Source organism: Amphiura filiformis, chromosome 7, assembly GCF_039555335.1.
Source record: "Amphiura filiformis chromosome 7, Afil_fr2py, whole genome shotgun sequence".
NCBI classification, from domain to species: Eukaryota; Metazoa; Echinodermata; class Ophiuroidea; order Amphilepidida; family Amphiuridae; genus Amphiura; species Amphiura filiformis.
The window spans coordinates 54,876,650-54,896,515 of NC_092634.1; the positions used below are offsets into that span (position 1 = coordinate 54,876,650).

Below are 19,866 nucleotides of genomic sequence, written 5' to 3' on the forward strand. Positions count from 1 at the left end.
ACGAAGGGTAGTAAATCCCTATTACTTACGAAGGCAGCGGCGGCGCTACAGGGGGGGGGGGCGGCCGCCCCTATTATTTGCAAAAAAGAGGTAAAAGGGAGGAAAAGAGAAGAGGAGGAGAGAGAAAAGGGAAGGGGAGAGAAAGAGGAGGGAAAAGAAGAAGAAAAGGAGCCATGCCATGGTTAGGCGAAGGGGGAAGCCCCACCCCTTCGGACATCTTGCCCCCTGTGGAATGCTGACCGACTCGGTTTTAAAGTTGTTGGTTTTTGTATTTTGGGCCGATTTTCCGCACATTTTCCCCCATGAAAGTCACCTGGCCTCTCCTGCCTTTTCTCCCAACTTCTTTGGAAAAATCCTGGCTACGTCACTGTCCTGGCGCGGCAACATAGGCAAGTCTGTGTCATGCCAGCAATTTAATCATTATAAAGTTTACTTTCAGTCTGATATCTGTAACACACAATTTTTACTTTTATCACATTGTTTGTATATATATGCTACCTCTCTCAGAAATAGTATCAAAATTATTTAGCAATAATAAGCAATATTGGCTTTATTTAATACGGTTAGGGGCATAGTCAAGATTTATGGGGGCTGATTTTGAAAAAGTGGACATGTTTTGGACCTTTTCCTAAAATTGTGGACTCTTTTGACCAAGAAAGCATAAAGAACCTAATTTTTTCGCTCCCTAATGGGCAAAATTTTTGACTTTTTTGACCGAAAAAGCATAAAAAACTGTTTTTTTTCCCGCTCGCCACGCTCGCAAATTGAACCGTTTTGGCTTTCGATGATTGGGGAGCGACCACCCCGCCTACGCCCCTGATAACGGCTTTCATTTAAAAATATTTTCCGACTTCCAAACACCCCTATTCATATCATTTTTATCGTGCCTAGGCCTAGCGCCTATTCATTGCGTAATTAATATAAGGCATCTCATATAGGCAACTTTAAAACATACACCGCGTTGCGACTTAAACTTTGCATATTAATTAACCGGGACTTTGCAAACAGGCTCAAAGAATTGTACTTAATGCCCGATCATTTGTATACCCAGCAAACACAAAACGTTTTCGCCATCATTCGCAAAAGGTTATAAAAGGTTATCAGAAAACGTTTAAATGTCGGGTTATATAAAGGGTATATTACGGGTATAAAACGTTTTCATAACATTAAAAATAATTTTTTGATAATCTACTGCTCAGCAAACAAAAATGTTTTACAGAAAACGTCTGAATGTCGGGTTATATAAAGGGTATAGAAACGTTTTAATAACATTCCAAAAACATTTTTGAAAACTTGATACAAAACATTCTAAACAGAATGTTATTTTGGGGTTGAAAAAATATTTTGCGAAAAATGTTTGCCGAAAATATTTTCAATAACGTTTTAAAAACGTTATCATCACCTTTATATAACCCGACATTTAAATGTTATTAAAAGGTTTTGAAAACAACATTTTAAGAACATTTCTGTGTTTGCTGGGTTCAAATATTTCAACATAATGTTATTTAAGTGCTGACAAAATATTTGGCAAAAATGTTTTACAATAACATTTTTGAAAACATTTTAAAAATATTGTTGTAGTGTGTTTTCATACAAAACGTTTTAAAACGTTTTCATGACCTTTATATAACCCGACATTTAAATGTTATTAACACGTTTTGAAAAACACATTTTAAGAACATTTCTGTGTTTGCTGCGTGCAAATATTTCAACATAATGTTATTTAAGTGCTGACAAAATATTTGGCAAAAAATATTTTACAATAACATTTTTGAAAACATTTTAGAAATATTGTTGTAGTGTGTTTTCATACAAAACGTTTTAAAACGTTTTCATGACCTTTATATAACCCGACATTTTAATGTTATTAAAACGTTTTTATATAAACCAAAAGCCAAAATATGAAAATATGTGCGTTTGAGCGCCCTCGGCGAATTAGCATATATTTATTTTCTTCACGTTACGTCATAATGAATGACTTGGGTGTGCGCCGGGGCGTGTTAGTGTTTGGTAGTCACTTCAGGTTGGTAGCACCACGCAGCACACACGCTTTTTCAATATCCCGGTTCCGTCTCAACTTCAGTGACGTGGCATTGGTGTTAGGCCTATATGAATATGACGGCCGCAACGAAAGAAGACATTCAAGAGTTACTGAATCAGTTCAAAAGTAGCCAAGCAGAGCTAAAAAGTTCGTTTACAGAGTCACTACAGTCAGCAAAGGAGGAATTTTGGCAAGAAAATAAGAAAACAGCGGAGTGTTTTGAAAAGAAGTTGGCGACGACGGCCTCTGAGACAAAGTGGAAAAGAGAAGGAAATAAACGGCAGTACGAGTTTAACCAGTTAAGTTTTCGTTCCGTTTCTGTAGTACTTAAAATGATTAAATTTATTAGAGGATAATTCAGTTACTATTATGTTTAATAATAAATGCTTGGCAGCAGCTTTTCTGGTCAGTTGTAATGGGTCCAATGGACCGTGTCACAGTGGACCGTGTAATATCAATAGGTCTGTTCTGTGTGCAAGGTTAACAATAGCAAAAGGGCAGTGATACGCGTGGCTCACCTTTTATAGAAATTTGTTCAATTGGTATGAGCAAATGTGTCTGAGTAAAAAGAAAATCATCCAGCGTGGAAATGTATTGAATTATCTCAATTGGTTGATTGGCGCGAAATGTGCGATTTGGCGCGTATATGATCTGATATGAATTGTCTCTAATAAGTGTTACGTGTTATTTACTTGTAACATAGATCTGTTGACGACCTAATAACCAAGGCCATTGATGACCCAGTTGATGGTAAGGTGCACCTACTTAAAGCGAGAGATACCATCGGTACAAGACAGAAGTTTATAAGACTGGCTGACATCAGCGAGCATGGGTGGGCGACCGTGTCAGAGTATGAAACCAATGAGTTGGCAGCTGATGAGGATGATCACAAAAGAATTCAACGGGCCGAATATCGAGCAGGAAAAAAGATCAAGCAGAAGCAAGCTAGCAAGCAAGCGGCAAAAAAGTTCAAAAAAGATGGCGGCGCTTCCGTGGGTGGTGGTTTTGGTATGCCTGGTTCTTCTAGTCAGCTTTTTCGTGCAGGAGGGTCCTTCACTGGGCCCATCAGCAGGCAAGGCAAAGGCAGTTGCTACTTCTGTGGGAAGTTCGGCCACTGGAGAGAAAGTTGTCCAGCCAGACGGCAGCAGTTTAGTACAAACCAGCCGCAAAATGCAGGAGGCATCTAAAGTAAATAGAGCTAAAGTTAAGTATGATAATTCATGTAGTGTAGATGAATGTGTCTGTATTTCAGATGATATAGTATTTGATTATGCAGATTATGAGAGAAGCGAAGGTAATATTGCGATCAAGGTTTCAGGTAGGCTAAAAAGCCACGCCCAGTTTTGGCGGGAAATAGGGGCACCACAGTTTATAATGGAAACTATTGAAAACGGATACGTAATTCCTTTTTATGACGAGCCTCCGATGCAATCATCCAAGAATAACAGGTCTGCGTATAATAATCACGAATTTGTGTCTGAGGCCATATCTGAGCTGGTAAAATTGGGGTCTGTAGAAATTTGTCATTCTCCCCACACGTTATTAACCCACTCACTGTTTCTATTCAGCCAAACGGAAAAAAGAGGCTAATTCTTGACCTGAGGATGGTAAACAAGTTCATTCGCAAGCAATCTGTTAAGTTTGAGGATATGAGAACAGCACTGCTGTTTCTTAGGAAAGGTGGTTCCATGTTCAAATTTGACTTAAAGTCCGGGTATCATCATATAGAGATTCACCCTATGCATAGAAAATTCTTGGGATTCTCATGGAATCTCAATGGTAAAGTGCGTTATTTTAGATTTTCTTGCCTGGCATTTGGTTTGAGTTCGGCTCCATTTATTTTTACTAAAATAGTTCGACCGTTGGTAAAGAAGTGGAGAAGCGAAGGCAAGGCAATTGTAGTATTTCTAGATGATGGTCTAGGTTTTGGTGGGTCTGTAGATAAAGCAAAAGAGGCTAGTGATAGTATTAAAGCCGATCTGATTAAATCTGGATTTGTGCCGAATATCCAGAAGTCGATTTGGAGCCCAACAATAACATTAGAGTGGTTGGGATATGATATTGATCTAGAATCGGTGCATTTGGGGTCACCGGAAGAAGAGTTCAAGACATCCATCAAAGTACTACCACTATTCTTAACTACAAAGACAATAGTGGGAATTTAAATGTGAAGGCTAGACTTCTGGCCAGTGTGGCGGGAAAATTGTTTCCACTAGCCTGGCAGTTGGAAATATAGCAAGATTAATGACGAAATCTTTACATGTCTGTGTAGAAGGTAAAGAAAACTGGGAATCCTTTGTTTGTGTGTCGGAAGAAGCCATTAGTGAATTAGAGTTTTGGCGGGAAAATATTCGTACTCTCAATTGTGCAAAAGTAGAACCGAAAACAGCAGCATCTAAAATAGTATATTCAGATGCAAGTAGCACTGGCTACGGTGGGTATGTAGTAGATATGTCAGATGATATTGCTCATGGGCAATGGAATCAAGTTGATGCAAGACGAAGCTCGGCATGGAGAGAGCTTAAGGCCGTAGAAATGGTCATGGCTTCATTTGTCAAGAAGCTTGGGAATCATGTTGTGAAATGGTTTACGGATAACCAAAGTGTTGCAGCGATAGCAACAAAAGGCAGTATGAAAACTGAATTACAAGAAATTGCTTTGAACATTTTCAGAATTTGTGTCCAAGATAATATATCTTTAGAAGTGGAATGGGTCCCTAGATCAGACAATGAAAGAGCTGATTATATCAGTCGCATTATTGATGCTGATGATTGGGCTATCTCAGATTATATATTTGAGAAATTGGACAAAAGATGGGGTCCTCATACAATAGATAGATTTGCCAGTTTTACAATGCAAAGTTGCCAAGATTCGATTCGAGGTTTTGGAACCCAGGTTGTGAGAATATAGACGCATTTACTGTGGATTGGTCTAATGAAAATAACTGGTTAGTGCCACCTATCCACCTCATTCCGAGAGTCCGATTTCACATGATGCGCTCGGGGGCAGCAGGAACTCTTATTTGCCCTCAGTGGTATTCGGCCCCTTTTTGGCCGATATTGTTCCCAGATGGACAGACTCCTATAGTTGGAGTGGTGGATATACAGGAATTGCAGTATTTTCCTGGTATGTTTGTAAATGGCAGATACAATAACGAGCAGTTCGTTAAACAAATAGCCAGAAGTGCTATTCTGGCGGTAAGAGTCCAGTTTTAATCGAATGCGTTGAGCAAAATCGGTTGGATTTGAAATCCTAATAATTTTGATATTTTAAGAGAAACATATTCTGTAAATTGAGTATGCCATGATATTGGTAATGAATTTTCGAGGAAATACAAAGAACTTTATATAAATGAAATGCAACAAATATCAAAGCTTGCAACGAAGATAGTTACATGCTAATATAGCAGGAATTTATGAAGATTGATTTGGTACTCGATGCGTGAAGGACAGCATTGACAAGAAGTGAAAATTAGTAAGTAGGTAGAGTAATCAGACAATGTTATAAATATTAGTAGGCCTAAATGCATTTGACTGCGGAATTCTTAAAAATTGTTTTCATTTCATTTGCAGGTAATCTTCCAGAGTGGTATATGGTCAGATGCGGGATACGAAGAGCATGATGAACTGAACAAATTAGCATCAGAATTGCCTGGTGTGACATTAAACTCTAGAGCCGATTCAACTATAAAACAATATGGGGGAGCATTTTGCAGTTGGTGCACATGGGCTGACAGATTTGGAAAGTCAAAAATTCCAGCGGATCCCTATTATGTTTCATTATATCTCATTCATGTCAGTCATTCAGCCAACACACCAGCACCTATTTTGAAAGCCACTGCTGCTATTTCATGGGCTCATAAATTGGCAGGGAGTTCAGATCCTTGTCTTTCTCCAATTGTTACGAATGCTGCTGAGGGTTTGAAGCGTAAATTAGCATCTCCTACCGTTAAAAAGGAGCCTATAACAGCAGAAATTCTGGTTAAAGTATATGATCACTATTGTGCAGATTTGTCCATCAAGAATTTGCTTACTATTAGAACTGTAACAATGTGCTTGATAGCTTATGCAGGGTTTCTCCGTTTTGATGAACTTTCTGAGATAAAAAGAGAGCATGTAACATTTGAGTTATCACATATGTCAATTCTGATTCCTTCTAGCAAGACGGACATTTATAGGCAAGGTAAATCAGTTATTATAGCACGTCTGACATCAAGAGTTTGTCCTGTTCGTATGTTACAGAAGTATTTAGAGTTAGCTCAGGTCCAAGATTCATGTTCATTCATTTTCAGGAGTTTGTCTGCCACAAAAATGGGTTACAAATTGCGCAAGGATAACCGACCAATGTCATATACTAGAGTTCGCGAAGTCATTTTGGATGCGCTCAAGCCAATAGTTGGCGACACATCAAAATTTGGTGTTCATAGCCTGCGTTCAGGGGGTGCCACAGAGGCAGCTAATGCGGGGGTGCCTGAAAGATTATTTAAGAGGCACGGCAGATGGAGGTCTGATTCAGCCAAAGATGGCTATGTCAAGGAAAGTTTACCAAAATTGCTTTCAGTTTCCCAATCGTTGGGATTGTAAATTTCCCTGACTTTTACTTCATTGAGCTCACGATTCGCTGTGGCCGGTGCAAATAAATACCAACACAACGCAAGCTTATGTATTAAAAAGTGTTTTATTGGCGGGCATTGGTGTCGTTCTTTGGGAGTATAGTGGAGAAATGAAAATATGTGCGTTTGAGCGCCCTCGGCGAATTAGCATATATTTATTTTCTTCACGTTACGTCATAATGAATGACTTGGGTGTGCGCCGGGGCGTGTTAGTGTTTGGTAGTCACTTCAGGTTGGTAGCACCACGCAGCACACACGCTTTTTCAAAAATTTTGTTAAATCCAAAAAAAAAAAAAAAAAAAAAAAAAAAAAAATTTAATGTGTATTTTCAAAAGGTTTTGCCTCTGTCGGTTATCCAGGGTGGGTATTTGACTGATTGTTCGGGGAGGAAAGAATTCAATCACCAGGTTGACATGAGGTAGAAAGCCAGGGGTCATCGTACGTTCTCAATTTTTCTCCAAAAATAGTAATCAGGAGTTTTTCAAGAGTTTTCGTAGCCCGCTCCTACCGCGATTGTTTTCTTTTAGGCTTTAGGCTTCCCCATTGTATTAGTCTAGGATCCCACTGCATTGTTTGTACAAGTAGAGTAAGAAAAAAGATTCACAATTATTATAATAATTGTGCCTGCTCTCATTGAGCTCACGATTCGCTGTGGCCGGTGCAAATAAATACCAACACAACGCAAGCTTATGTATTAAAAAGTGTTTTATTGGCGGGCATTGGTGTCGTTCTTTGGGAGTATAGTGGAGAATAGTATTAATATTAAACTATAATCTAGTCAACTGGACTTACTATTTTTTGAGTGAGAAATTTTCACGTCCAATCCTGAAATAGCAAGTCCAGTTGACTAGATTATAGTTTAATATTAATACTGTTTACTACCTGGATGAATGATAATCTTCACAAACGCAAAAGCCAAAATATAACTTATTAAACCCGTTTTAAAAACATTTTTGTGTTTGCTGGGTATATAGGCCTAAGGATGACATGAGAGAAGAAAAATTTGAAAGGAATGGGGGTAAACATGGTCAAAAGAAAGACATTTTATTTCAACAAAGGTGAAATTGGACTGGGAAAGCATGGGAAAAAAGTAAGACTCCAAAATTGAACGTATAGGCCTAATTGAGTAGGTCCATGCCTAAAACATGCGGTCCGCAAGTCGGGCCCGTTAATGAAACCCATAAAAATATGCGGTTGGAAAATAAATAAATAACCAATTAAATTAATAATAAATTAACCAACCAAAGGGTGAAAATGGTGCATCAAATGGCTTCATTTGTACTTCCATTTTGAAATTTTTCCAAATTATGAGGGGGGCACATCCCCCCTCAGACACCCCCCTGCTCGCGCAAGCGCGAGGGGCCGCGCTATCGCGCCGCATGAATATTCTTCAACATTTTGATATTGCATCGCCCCCCCCCCCCTATCAAAATACCCTGGCGTCGCCCCTGTACGAAGGGTACCGTTCCTAAGTAAGTTTAGTAAAATGGAACTTACTACTCGTCGTAAGTTACGAACGATTTCGAGACTTACGAAGCTTCGTAAAGTTGAGTGAAATGGACCCCATGTATGGCGCTCCGTAAAAGAAACTTATGACTTTACGTCCGTTCTAAAGGACGGCGTACTTTCATTTTTCATTTACCCCCGGGCGCGGCATTTACCATGTTTACCCAATTCCAAATGCACCATTGGGAGAGCGGAAGTTCGATTTTTAATCTAAAGATGTTGTCAATTAAACCTCTTGTTTAATGACCGTTACTTTTGTCTGTCGCAGCGGCTAACATTTTAGCATTTTCCGCTGAAGAAAGCCCTGAACACTGAACCATAACTTTAGCGGAAAATTAAGGCCGATAATTGAAAATCGCTGTTGAGAACTGAAAATGGCAACGGAAAATCACCTGCAATGACGTCAGAATATATCCCTGTCTTCAACTTTCGATAAAATGCGCTTTGAGTGAATTTTGTAAACCACATCGTTTTCGAGTTTTCTAAAAATTTCTTTTATCTGTGATGCTGCTCATGGTTGTAAGGATATAATTATAGTTGAAATAGATGCACCGTTTCTTTTCTTCAGTTCACCATGAATCTGTGATTGATTAAATGCCATGGGTTTTAAAGACAAAGTCATTGAATATCGACAATGACAAGGACAATAAGAAAATTATTAAGACAATAAGACAATAAGAAAAATAGTTTACGTTACGGCTCCACGTGATTACCAACAACCATAAATAAGCCAATTTGACCATACTATAGCTCATGTTTATCATCATGATCATAAAACATTTAAGAAACTCGTCGTTTTGTAACTGCTTATGTCTGTCCCGTCCTCGTGATTCTACAGCCTCCCTTGCGCAAAAATATAACCGCAATTCCCGCAAGTGAGTAATAGAATAAAATAAATGGAACTTTCATCAAACTGAAATACTTTTTCTTTTTTTTAAATCTTTTGTCGTCCTTGATTGTATCCACATTCATAATACATTTCACGTTTGCACTGCGTGGCCTGTTGTGAACACATTACTAATTCCAAAATATATGGAAATGATATTATAAACAGACCAGTTGATACAAGTAGTCCTACTAAATGCATGGCATATATTGGATGGCCTAAGACATGTAAGAGAAATAAGTACATATTTACAAGACTATTCATGCCTTAAACAGAAACAGGAAGCCCCGCTTGCCCAGTTCTCCGCAGAAGAACTGACAATACACCTGTTACTTTGATGACAGACAGAACAGATTTTTACATGGATAAATCTTAACTTGAACCAAAAGTGGGGCTTTCACTTTAAAGGTGAAATAACACTACTCATCAGTGAGGCAATATTTTTTTCAAAAACTCCCTAGCCCCCCATAATATCTAATGGTGCGTCCCTTAGTAACTAAGCAAAGCATGGCTTTAATTTTATGAGAATGGTCTCATACACAACAATCTTTACTATTTGATGCTTCTTTCTTTGTGACAGCTATCACGGACCGACTTTTAATGTCATTCTCCATCTTTCACAACACTGAAAAGATATTCTCCACAGGATCGTCATCTTCGACGTTAGGTTCTCTAAATGGTATCAGAGTGCTTAGTATGTGGTGGGTGATACTGGGCCATTCCATGGAATTCCCGTTTGGATATCGTTATGGTAAGGAATTCATTGCAATTCCAGGCAAAAACCACATGTGCCTGCTCACGGTCAAAAAAATTTTATTGCATGAGGCAAAAGGGCTTTCTTAGTAGGTTACAAAAAGTCACATCAAAAATTCTTCATGAGCTTATTGCCATAGCAACGGCAGATTTTATGATGGAGCATTTTTTGCTTATTTTGGGGTGAAAATAAGGGAAAATATACACTTTTCTGAATTGCTCTTGACTTAAAATTTGAGGTCACATTAAAAAAGCAACCTTACCACGATAAAGTACCATCCTTGCACTTTTCCCAGATGTAAAAAATAGTTCAATAATATTTCTCCATGTGCAATTTTAAGGATGGGCAACATTGACAATTTAGCACTTTTGAAAAAATGACATTTTTACTCTATCTTTGAAGTCAAAAAGCTAATTTTGCTTGAGCATCCAGAATTATTTTCTCTTTGGTGGTACTTGAGCAGACATTGCCCCTTCCAAATCTGGTTTTAAAAAAACTCTGGGGCTATTTGTCCTGTAAAGCCAGTGTTGCCAGGACGTTTGCCGGGTTTTTTTTAATGCATTTTTCGAAATAAAGCATTTTCTACATATTTACTCAAATAACTTTTTATACAATGAACTTAATTGAAATACTTACTCTTTGCGTACAAAATTTGACACACAACTGCATCCGAAAGCAACACTTGAAGGCTGCAGAGTCATGTTCTGCAAAAACCGGTATTGCCAGAAAATCTGACTTTTTCAATCTATTTTCAATTAGCGCATTTACTACAGGCTCTAGGGAGGAGGAGTTCGTGTACATGACTCTTTTAGAAATTTACATTGCCTTTTCATGTTATATATGCCAAAAAAAGTTTGGGTAAGAAAATCGGATCAATTGCAATTAAGATGGTGTCCAAAATGGCCGCCAAAAAGGGGTTTATAGCAACATACAAATGATCTAATGATGAAAAAATATCGATGCAATTGATGTTTCTAATCAACGGAAATAAATATGTGCCCATTTTGTTTCATTCAGATCTTTTGAATTCAAAATGGTGTCCAAAATGGCCGCCTGTTTCCATTGAAATACACTAGAGCAACATGAAGTTGATATAATGATAAAGTATTTTCAATGGAATTAATTTTTATAACCAAAAGAAATAAATATGCACACATTTGTTTCATTGGTATCTCTCCAATTCCAGTGTTGCCAGAAAGTTTGCTATATTTTTTAAAAATTGCATTTTTCGAAATAATGCATTTTCTACATATTTAGTCATAACTTTTTAATCGACCAACTTAATTGAAATATTTACCCTTTGCATACAAGATTTGACGCACAACTGCATCAGGAAGCAACACTTGAAGGCTGCAGAAGAGTTTATTCTGCAAAACCGATATTGCCAGAAAATCTGACTTTTTAAATCTATATTTCCAATAAGCGCATTTTACATAATTAAATATATTTAGGTTTTTTTTAACTGTTAATCTTATTTTATCTAGCTTTATCTGTACATTTGCTAGCACGATCTCATACAGGTTTTGAAACTTGGGCTTGGTGTTGCCAGATAGTATTAAATTTTTTTACCCATAACCGTAATTTTTAGGGCGTCAAAACATGCACGCATTTGTTTAAAAAATGTAGCCTGGTAAAACGAATTGAGAAAATATACACACAGTATAAACTGCCATGGGCCACTAATATTGAGGTTTGCATTATTTGCCTGCCACACTTGTTCCCGGAAGACACACAGAAAAGTTCATGGGTCAAGTAATGCCCTACTAATGCCCTTTGATAGGCCTGATCTTTTACATTTGCCCTGAAACCCCGATGCCACTCCCACTTTGGAGGTGACGTGTATGTAGGGCCATTAAGATCCCCCTTTTCAGCACTGCTGTCACCCAAAGACCCCATATTTGTTATGATCACATGCTCTGTTACCCAAAGACCTTATTTTTCCTTTCAATCTGTCACCCAGATACCCTTATAAACGGTTCCAAAAAAATAAGTCCCCCCCTAAGAATTTTGGGTATAATCCAAAAACGGCTTGATCAATTCTCTTGTTTTAAAGTTTGGAACATAGGCTGATTAGTTATGCATCAAGTGAACGGTGTTTTCTTGTAATCTGTTATCATCTTCACTGAGAAATACAGCCATTTATAAAATTTTCGGCCAAAAAAAAGCTGCACTTTTCTACATAGGCTTTTTATGCATGACTTTTGGTTTCAGACCTCTTTCACTTGAACAAAATTAATCAAAAAGGAATGTTTCAATATTTTTTTGGTTTTTATTAAAATAACTTTAAGTTAAGATGTTCATGAATTGATTTTTACACTTTTCAAACATGTTTTATGGTTCAGTGAGTAATCATATAGCCATTTATGACATTTTATTCATCAACAAAAGTTGCACTTTTCTAAATTGGCTTTTTGTATGCATTAAAATGCGTAAATTTAACAAGTTTTTCATTCTAATTTAATTTATTGGGAAAGAACAACTGTAACTTCAATGATAAATCTTGTGTTCATTGATTGATTTAACCAATGGACCAACAGATTCCTGGTTAGATCTTTTATGCTGGCCCTATACACTTGTTTCATTGGTCATTCCTTGAATGGTTCAAAAAACATTTATATGGGTGGCCTTTATTAAGACTCAACTTGTTACAAGCGGACATGTGAGGGACCACATCACCTTAAAGGACTTTGCAGCAAATCCTGCAGCATGCGGGGAACCAGCTTGACCAACAGCAGAGAAGAACGATGCTTGGAAGCCATCTCACATAAAGGAAGGCCTATTCATTATTGAAAGACATAAATATGCTGCAGCATTCAATTTAATTTATTCACTGAACCATAAAAACTGTTATTTTTGAATGTGTGATACCTAAATCAGGAAAGGCTTAAACTTAATTAAATTCAATTACGCTTCTTTTTGATTAATTTACTCACTTAAAGGGAAAAATTGTCAAACACAAATTCAAGCATAAAAAGCCTTTTTTGGCCGAAAATATCGTAAATGACTGCATTTGGCAATGAAGATGATGAAAAAGTAGCAACAAAAACCCGCTCATTTGATGCATAACTAATCAGCCTATGTTCCAAACTTTAAAACAAGAGAATTGATCAAGCCGTTTTTGGATTACTAAAATGTCTTAGGGGGGACATACTTTTTTGGAACCGTTTATATCCATGACCCCATATTTTGTACATTGAGCTCTTGCCGAATGCCAAAAATTATGCATTTTCATGTTATATATGCCAAGACCTTCAAAAACAGTTTGTGTAAGAAATTCAAATCAAGTGCAATTAAATATGGTGTCCAAAATGGCCGTCAAATAGGAGTTTTCAAATACAACACACTATAGCAACATACAAATGATCTTAATGATGAAAAACTATCAACGCGATTAATGTTTCTAATCAACAGATATAAATATATACCCATTTTGTTCAAGATTCAAGATGGCGTCCAAAATGGCCGCCAGAATAGCCAGAATTTCTATTGAAATACACTAGAGCAACATAAAAATGATATAATAATAGTATTATCAATGGAACAATGGAATGAATGGTTCTAAGCAAAAGAAACATATTTGCACAAAATTTGTTTCATTTGTATCTTTCCAATTCAAGATGGAATCCAAAATGGCCACCAAAATAGGCTAATTCCAGTTTACTATCTAATAAGCAAATACAATATTTCCGACCAGTGAGCCAAATGAAATAAGCAGTGTGATACCATGATTACATTTCGACTTTTTTTTGTCTTTTCGGGTCGGTGAAAAGTATGGAGAGTACATAGGTGTAGCCTAGTCAGCTTCCTTATAATAGCATAGCTGTAGTCTAGTCAAAGTTCCTATAATAACTTTTTCCTAGTTAACTTTCCTAATAATATAGCTAAAGCCTAGTTAACTTTCTCAACATTGCTGAAGCCTATTAAACTTTCGTAACGTAACTGTAGCTGAGCTGAGTCCATTTTCCTAACATCTTAGTACTAGTACTTACGATCGTTTTGCAAGGATGGATTCTGTGTTACTAATAAAGCCATCCCAAGACGTTTTGTTTGGTGATAATGGCCATGCATGTTCCCAAAAAGCTGGTTGATGGAGACACATTTATCATGTGACTAATTAATGTCATAAGTATACCATGAAATCCATTCTAAAAACAATATCAAAACGGAATCATAAGACTCAAGAAGACCAAAAAGCATCTCAGTAGAACAACATAGGTGTTACAAAACCCAGTTAACCAACATCCGCCTAGTACAGTTTAATTGTTTCTAGACATTGCTAGAACGGATTTTATGCTATTATTTCTGATAACATTGATTAGTCACTAGATAAAATAAATGTAACTCAATCAACTAGCCTTGGCCTCTTGGCAACATGGTCATATGTATTTCACCGACTCGCGCATTCTTTTATCATTGCTGGTGCTTGTACCATTGCTGGTGCTTGTAGTGTTATCATCAGTTACCCGAAAAGACGCATGTGTTTGGAGATAGACCCTATAAATTCCTTTCTAGGGTCTATGGTTTGGACCTTGCAGCTCTGAAAAACACATGCATTTTACAATAGTATAGCGCCGAAATTGGTCATTCCTTACATTTTCCCGGTTATTCCAGACGATTTTCAACCAGAAAGTTAAGAAAGACCCTTGATTCTAACCGTTTGCAGCTCCGAAAGACCCCCTTTTACCGGTACGCCTTCAGCTCTCAAAGACCAACCAGCCATCCTTGCAAACAAATTTTAGGTACTAGCACTCAGAAGTTAGGAAAATTGACTCTGCTACAGTTACGTTACGAAAGTTGAATAGGCTACAGCTATGTTGAGAAAGTTAACTGGGCTATAGCTACATTAGGATAGTTAACTAGGCAACAGCTATAATAGGAAAGTTGACTAGACAACAACTACTAAACTACTAAAGTTGACTAGGCTACAGCTTTGTACTCTCCAGATAAGTAACCATGGCATCACACTGCTTATTCCATTTGGCTCACGGGTCGGAAATATGAATTCTATTGCTATATTTGTATTTAATTATTACTAGGACAGTTAACTGGAAATATCCTAATTTGGATTCCATCTTGAATTGGAGAGATATCAATGAAACAAATTGTGTGTATATTTATTTCTTTTGGTTAAAGAAATTAATTCCATTGAAAATAATTTATTATTATATCAATTTCATGTTGCTCTACTGTATTTCAATGGAATTATTATTCTGGCTGCCATTTTGGACACCATTTTGAATTTTAAAAATCCAAATGAAACAAAATGGGCACAAATTTATTTCCGTCGATTAGAAACATCAATTGCATGGATATTTTTTCATCATTAGATCATTTGTATGTTGCTATAGTGTGTTTTAATGGAAAACCCCTTTTTGGCGGCCATTTTGGACGCCATCTTTAATTGCACTTGATCTGATTTTCTTACTCAAACTTTTTTTGAAGGTCTTTGTATATATAACATGAAAATGCAAGGTAAATTTTTAAAAGAGTCGTGTACACGAACTCCCTCTTAGAGCCTGTAGTAAATGCGCTTATTGGAAATATAGATTTAAAAAGTCAGATTTTCTGGCAATACCGGTTTTTGCAGAACACGACTCTTCTGCAGCCTTCAAGTGTTGCTTCCAGATGCAGTTGTGCGTCAAATCTTGAACGCAAAGGGGAAATATTTCAATTAAGTTGGTCATATAAAAAGATATATAAGTAAATATGTAGAAAATGCATTATTTCGAAAAATGCCTTTTTTTAATTGGCCACATTTTTGGCAACACTGTCTTTACGGGACAAATAGCCCTAGAGTTTTTTTACCATTTTTGGAAGGGTCAATGTCTGCTTAAGTACCACCAAAGAGAAAATAATTCTGGGTGCTCAAGCAAAATTAGTTTTTTGACTTAATGTTAATTACTATTGTGTGTGTGTGTGTGCAATTTGTTTTTTACAAAATATATTCAGATAACCCGGCATATATTTTGACACTGAACGATAAGACGGCATTTTTTGCGGTACTTAATGGCAATTTCTCTGTGGATACTTTCTTTATATTGAGGTACGTACATGACGTATGCGAATTTTTGCATAGGCTATCGCTTGCTCAATTCTTTCTCGCTCCCCCCCTCTCCCTCTGCTTCTCTCTCCAATGAGCATTATGGTGAGATGTGGGTGGGATGGAACCAACATGGCCAAGATTACAATATCGTTATATCAGATACGTCGTGCATCACTTGCAAATCAAACAACAAAACAAAAAGAAACACTGGAAAAAAGTATGTTTAACATGTTTTTATGATGTTACCCAGTGGTATTATATCTTGGAATTTTGTCGGTGGGTGAATCCATGTTGAGAATCGGTGCCAAAAACTAATAATTCTGCTTTAAATCAGTTACAACTACATGACATACTGCAGTTACAGTCCATTTTCCTATACACAATACACAGTGCTCTCACCATTGACGTGTGACCTCTACAAACAGTGTATGTTAGAGGTATGGGGCATTGCCTAGTTAACGTGACTGTGTGAAAACTAACCGGCCAATATTTTTTGTAATTCTAGAAAATATAGTTTTGTAAGTTTTGTCGGGAGTTTTGTCCTACATTTTTAGCTAATTTAGATGTTTGGAAATATTCGTACCATACTGCAGTTACTGTCCGTTTTCCTATACACAATACACAGTGCTCTTTCCCATTGACGAGTGACCTCTACAAATAGCCCTACGTTAAAAGTATGGGGATATGACTAGTTAACGTCGCTGTGTGAAAAATAACCGACCAATATTAAAATACTCTTCTAAAGTTCTAGAAAATATAGTTTTTAACATGTCCTAAATTTTTAGCTAATTTAGATGTTTGGAAATATTCGTACTTTGGTGTTTTAGTTAATGTTATAGGTAATAGTACATTGCCTAGTTAACGTCGCTGTGTGAAAAATAACCGGCCAATATTAAAAGTACTCTTCTAAAATTCTAGACAATATAGTTTTGTAACATGTCCTAAATTTTTAGCTAATTTAGGTGTTTGGAGAGGGTCGTACTTTTGTGTTTTAGGAAGGATATGTAAACGACAGATAACACCAAAAATATGAAGAAATTATTTCCAAACCGTGTTAAGTCAACAATCATTATGTTGCTCATTTTCAAGAATGCTGGTTTACAAAAAGCACGCCATTGTCTCATTTCGTGAACAATGGTACACATACCATTGTTTCCTTTCGTTTCCTTTATAATCGGTTACCCAACTGAAGCTATAATACAAACTTTATTGCGTTATCGCACATGAAAACAGTCACATGTGCACAGCCAGAGAAGATCCGATTTAATCAGTTGAGCTGTTTCAATGAGTGTTATCTTGGTTTAATAGCTTTTAATGGGGTTAAGTCCTGCAAAGGTCGAGATGAATTCTACTGTAGACATGACTGCATCATGCTTTTGTGTTTTAGTAAGGAAGGGCACGGCATGGCCTTCAAAATTCCCTGTGTAAATCGAATGCAACTTTTAGTGAAGAATATCACTCATTTTGTGAACCGCTCTCTTCAAAAGGGCATTAAAACTAAACCACCGACGAATATTTTTTGTACTTGCTGTCAATCAAGAATAATGTATACATTATATGTAGGCTAAAAACAGAGTAGGTGGGGCATCTGCAAATGGTCGTACCTTCCTGATATGTAAATGACAGATAACAGCAAAAACAACTCCCAAATCTGTCTATAACTTTGGTCAGTGGAGAGAGTCAGGGGATTTCAAGTGGGTGATTATTGATTGGCAATTGCCATATTTGGGCATAAGTACAGCCCACCATTCAATGTGGAGGATGGACTAGACTTTATCGATTGATTTGCTGGAGTAATTTCTTGTTAACCAGGTTTAAGTACTGCAAAGGTCGAATCATGTTTGCTGTGCAGCATAATTGCACTATGAAAGTGAAACGACCAAATTTCGTGGGGTAGCTACGCCGCCGCACAGTGTCGACGTCCTATACGATAAATATAAATTTAATACTCCGTTGGTGAGCGACGGGCGAGTGGTATTTCACCGAACGCAATAAAAGGAATTCTATCTGATTGGCTAGCAATCGATCGCTTAGGTCGCTTAGTAGTCAACTACAAACTCAGAACTGAGCAACGTATTCAATTCGATTGAAATCGATATTCTATTATTGCCGTAGATAAAGAGAGTGATAGTGTGTCAATAATGTACATTGTATTGCAGCTGGATTTTACATGCATTCCTTTATATTATTATTTTCTCAAAGAGTTGAATATGATCACAGTTTTTACCCAGGATTTCAAATTTTTTACCCGCAAATTGCAGTTAAACATAACCACAGCAAAATACCGGTCCTCACTAATTAGTGTATTTAATTTCCAGTTAGTGTATTTAAGATAAAACCAACAAATATAACAAGAAATAGAATTTTCTTGCAATATAAATATCATATGGGATACTAATATGGTAGGCCGCAACAGCCACAACGTGGAGCTGCTACGCGTAGCTGACTTTTTGCTCCGTGGAGCCAAATTGACCAATCATGATCATGTTAGAGTTTTTCATTACTCGGAGGTAAAACTGACCAATTAAGTACGACTTACTCATTACGTGAAGCGAATTTATTCATTAAGAATTTGCCAGACGAGCGTCACGTAGTTGCAAGATATCCTCGGTCACGAAAGTTATGACTCAAAAAGTAGTTTATGAAAAGTACGAACTGACTTATTATTAAGATGGACATGCACTCATAAGAAACTCATACAGTATTGTACATAACTATATAGCTAGGCAGAGTGGTGGTAAACTATGCACACAGTTCTGCGATCTGCAGTGTATCGCCGGGAGCTAATTTGTATAACTTGCGCGGTGTCCCTGCGGAATTCGACCTTCAGCAAACTGCAAACCAGTTCGGATTTACTTTATATACTAGTAGTAGGCCATACAAACTGTAGTTACTGTCCGTTTTCCTATACACAATACTCAGTGCGCTCACCATTGACGCGTGACCTCAACAAATAGTGTATGTTAGAAGTATAGGCCATTGCCTAGTTGACGTCACTGTGTAAAAAATAACCGGCCAATATTTAAAGTATTCTCTGAAATTCTAGAAAATATAGTTTTGTAACATGTCCTAAATTTTTAGCTAATTTAGGTGTTTGGAAATATTGGTACTTTAGTGTTTTAGGAAGGATATGTAAACGACAGATAACACCAAAAAATATGAAGAAATTATTTCTAAACCGTGTTAAGTCATTAAGCTTCTTTTTTCAAGAACGCTGGTTAACAATAAGCAGACTATTGTCTCATTTCGTAAACAAAAGCCCACAGTATTGTTACCTTGCGTTCGCTTTATAATCGTTCACCCCACTGAAACTATAATCCCAGCTCATTGCTCATTGCACAGGTAAAACAGACACAAGTGCAGTGTGTATTTAACCAGAGAAGATCTGATGTAACATAGTTGAGCTGTTTTCATTGAGTGTTATCTTGGTTTAATAGCTTTTAATAGGGTTTAAGTCCTTCAAAGGTCGTGGTGAGTTCTACTGTAGACATGACTGCATCATGATTATTTTAAAGTCAACAACATTCAACAATATGATCACCGTGATAGTATGAGAGTATCAGTACCGTGGGTGTCAGTGATCCTGGCCTGACACAGTAGACAAACAAACAAACAAACAAACACGCCACACACATGACACATGCATGCAAGGTAACATTGACTATACACTAAATCAAACAATGGTATTGATCCTGTACAACTGGTCGTGGTTTATTTACAATCGATTCATTTAAAATCCCCACAGTAAACATTAATTTTGGCAAGAGTTTTCTCTCTCTGGAACGAGGATGCATCCACTGGCTCCGCGTAATGAAAAGATCTAACATGATTGGTCAATTTAGCTCCGCGAAGCGAAAAGTAAGCTACGCGTAGCAGCTCCACGTTGTGGCGGTTACGGCCAGCCATATATTGATCATGCGAAAATCGTAAAACATAGAATAGAAACAGTGTGGCAGGCTCTCAAAATCTCAAATTGTATGCTTAGCCTGAGTCGCACGGCCTATCTCGAACAAAATCACCATGC

General features: G+C 37.1%; 2 protein-coding genes across 3 annotated transcripts in view; both read left to right on the plus strand.

The window, feature by feature from the left end:
• The window catches only part of LOC140157957 (O-acyltransferase like protein-like), a 46,634-nt gene that overhangs the window by 13,163 nt on the left and 13,605 nt on the right, over window positions 1-19,866 (plus strand). The window contains exons 7-8 of the mRNA XM_072181205.1: window positions 9,626-9,796; window positions 15,749-15,842. Of these exons, the coding sequence (XP_072037306.1) occupies window positions 9,626-9,796; window positions 15,749-15,842 (265 nt within the window). The remainder of the gene's footprint in view (window positions 1-9,625; window positions 9,797-15,748; window positions 15,843-19,866) is intronic.
• Window positions 1,901-6,902, plus strand: LOC140157354 (integrase/recombinase xerD homolog). Of its 2 annotated transcripts, XM_072180522.1 has the most exons (3): window positions 1,901-2,339; window positions 2,745-3,229; window positions 5,614-6,902. In XM_072180522.1, the coding sequence occupies exons 2-3, from the start codon at window positions 2,870-2,872 to the stop codon at window positions 6,622-6,624; spliced, it is 1,371 nt and encodes a 456-aa protein (XP_072036623.1). In that variant the 5' UTR covers window positions 1,901-2,339; window positions 2,745-2,869; the 3' UTR covers window positions 6,625-6,902. The 2 variants fall into 2 exon arrangements, with proteins under 2 accessions (XP_072036623.1, XP_072036624.1); XM_072180523.1 differs by lacking the exon at window positions 1,901-2,339 and having other exon boundaries at window positions 2,442-3,229.

Coding starts and splice junctions, on each gene's coding strand:
- LOC140157354 (XM_072180522.1), top strand. CDS start 2,870: ATGGGTGGGCGACCGTGTCAGAGTATGAAACCAATGAGTTGGCAGCTG. Junction 3,230..5,613: donor AAATGCAGGAGGCATCTAAA/GTAAATAGAGCT, acceptor TTTCATTTGCAG/GTAATCTTCCAGAGTGGTAT.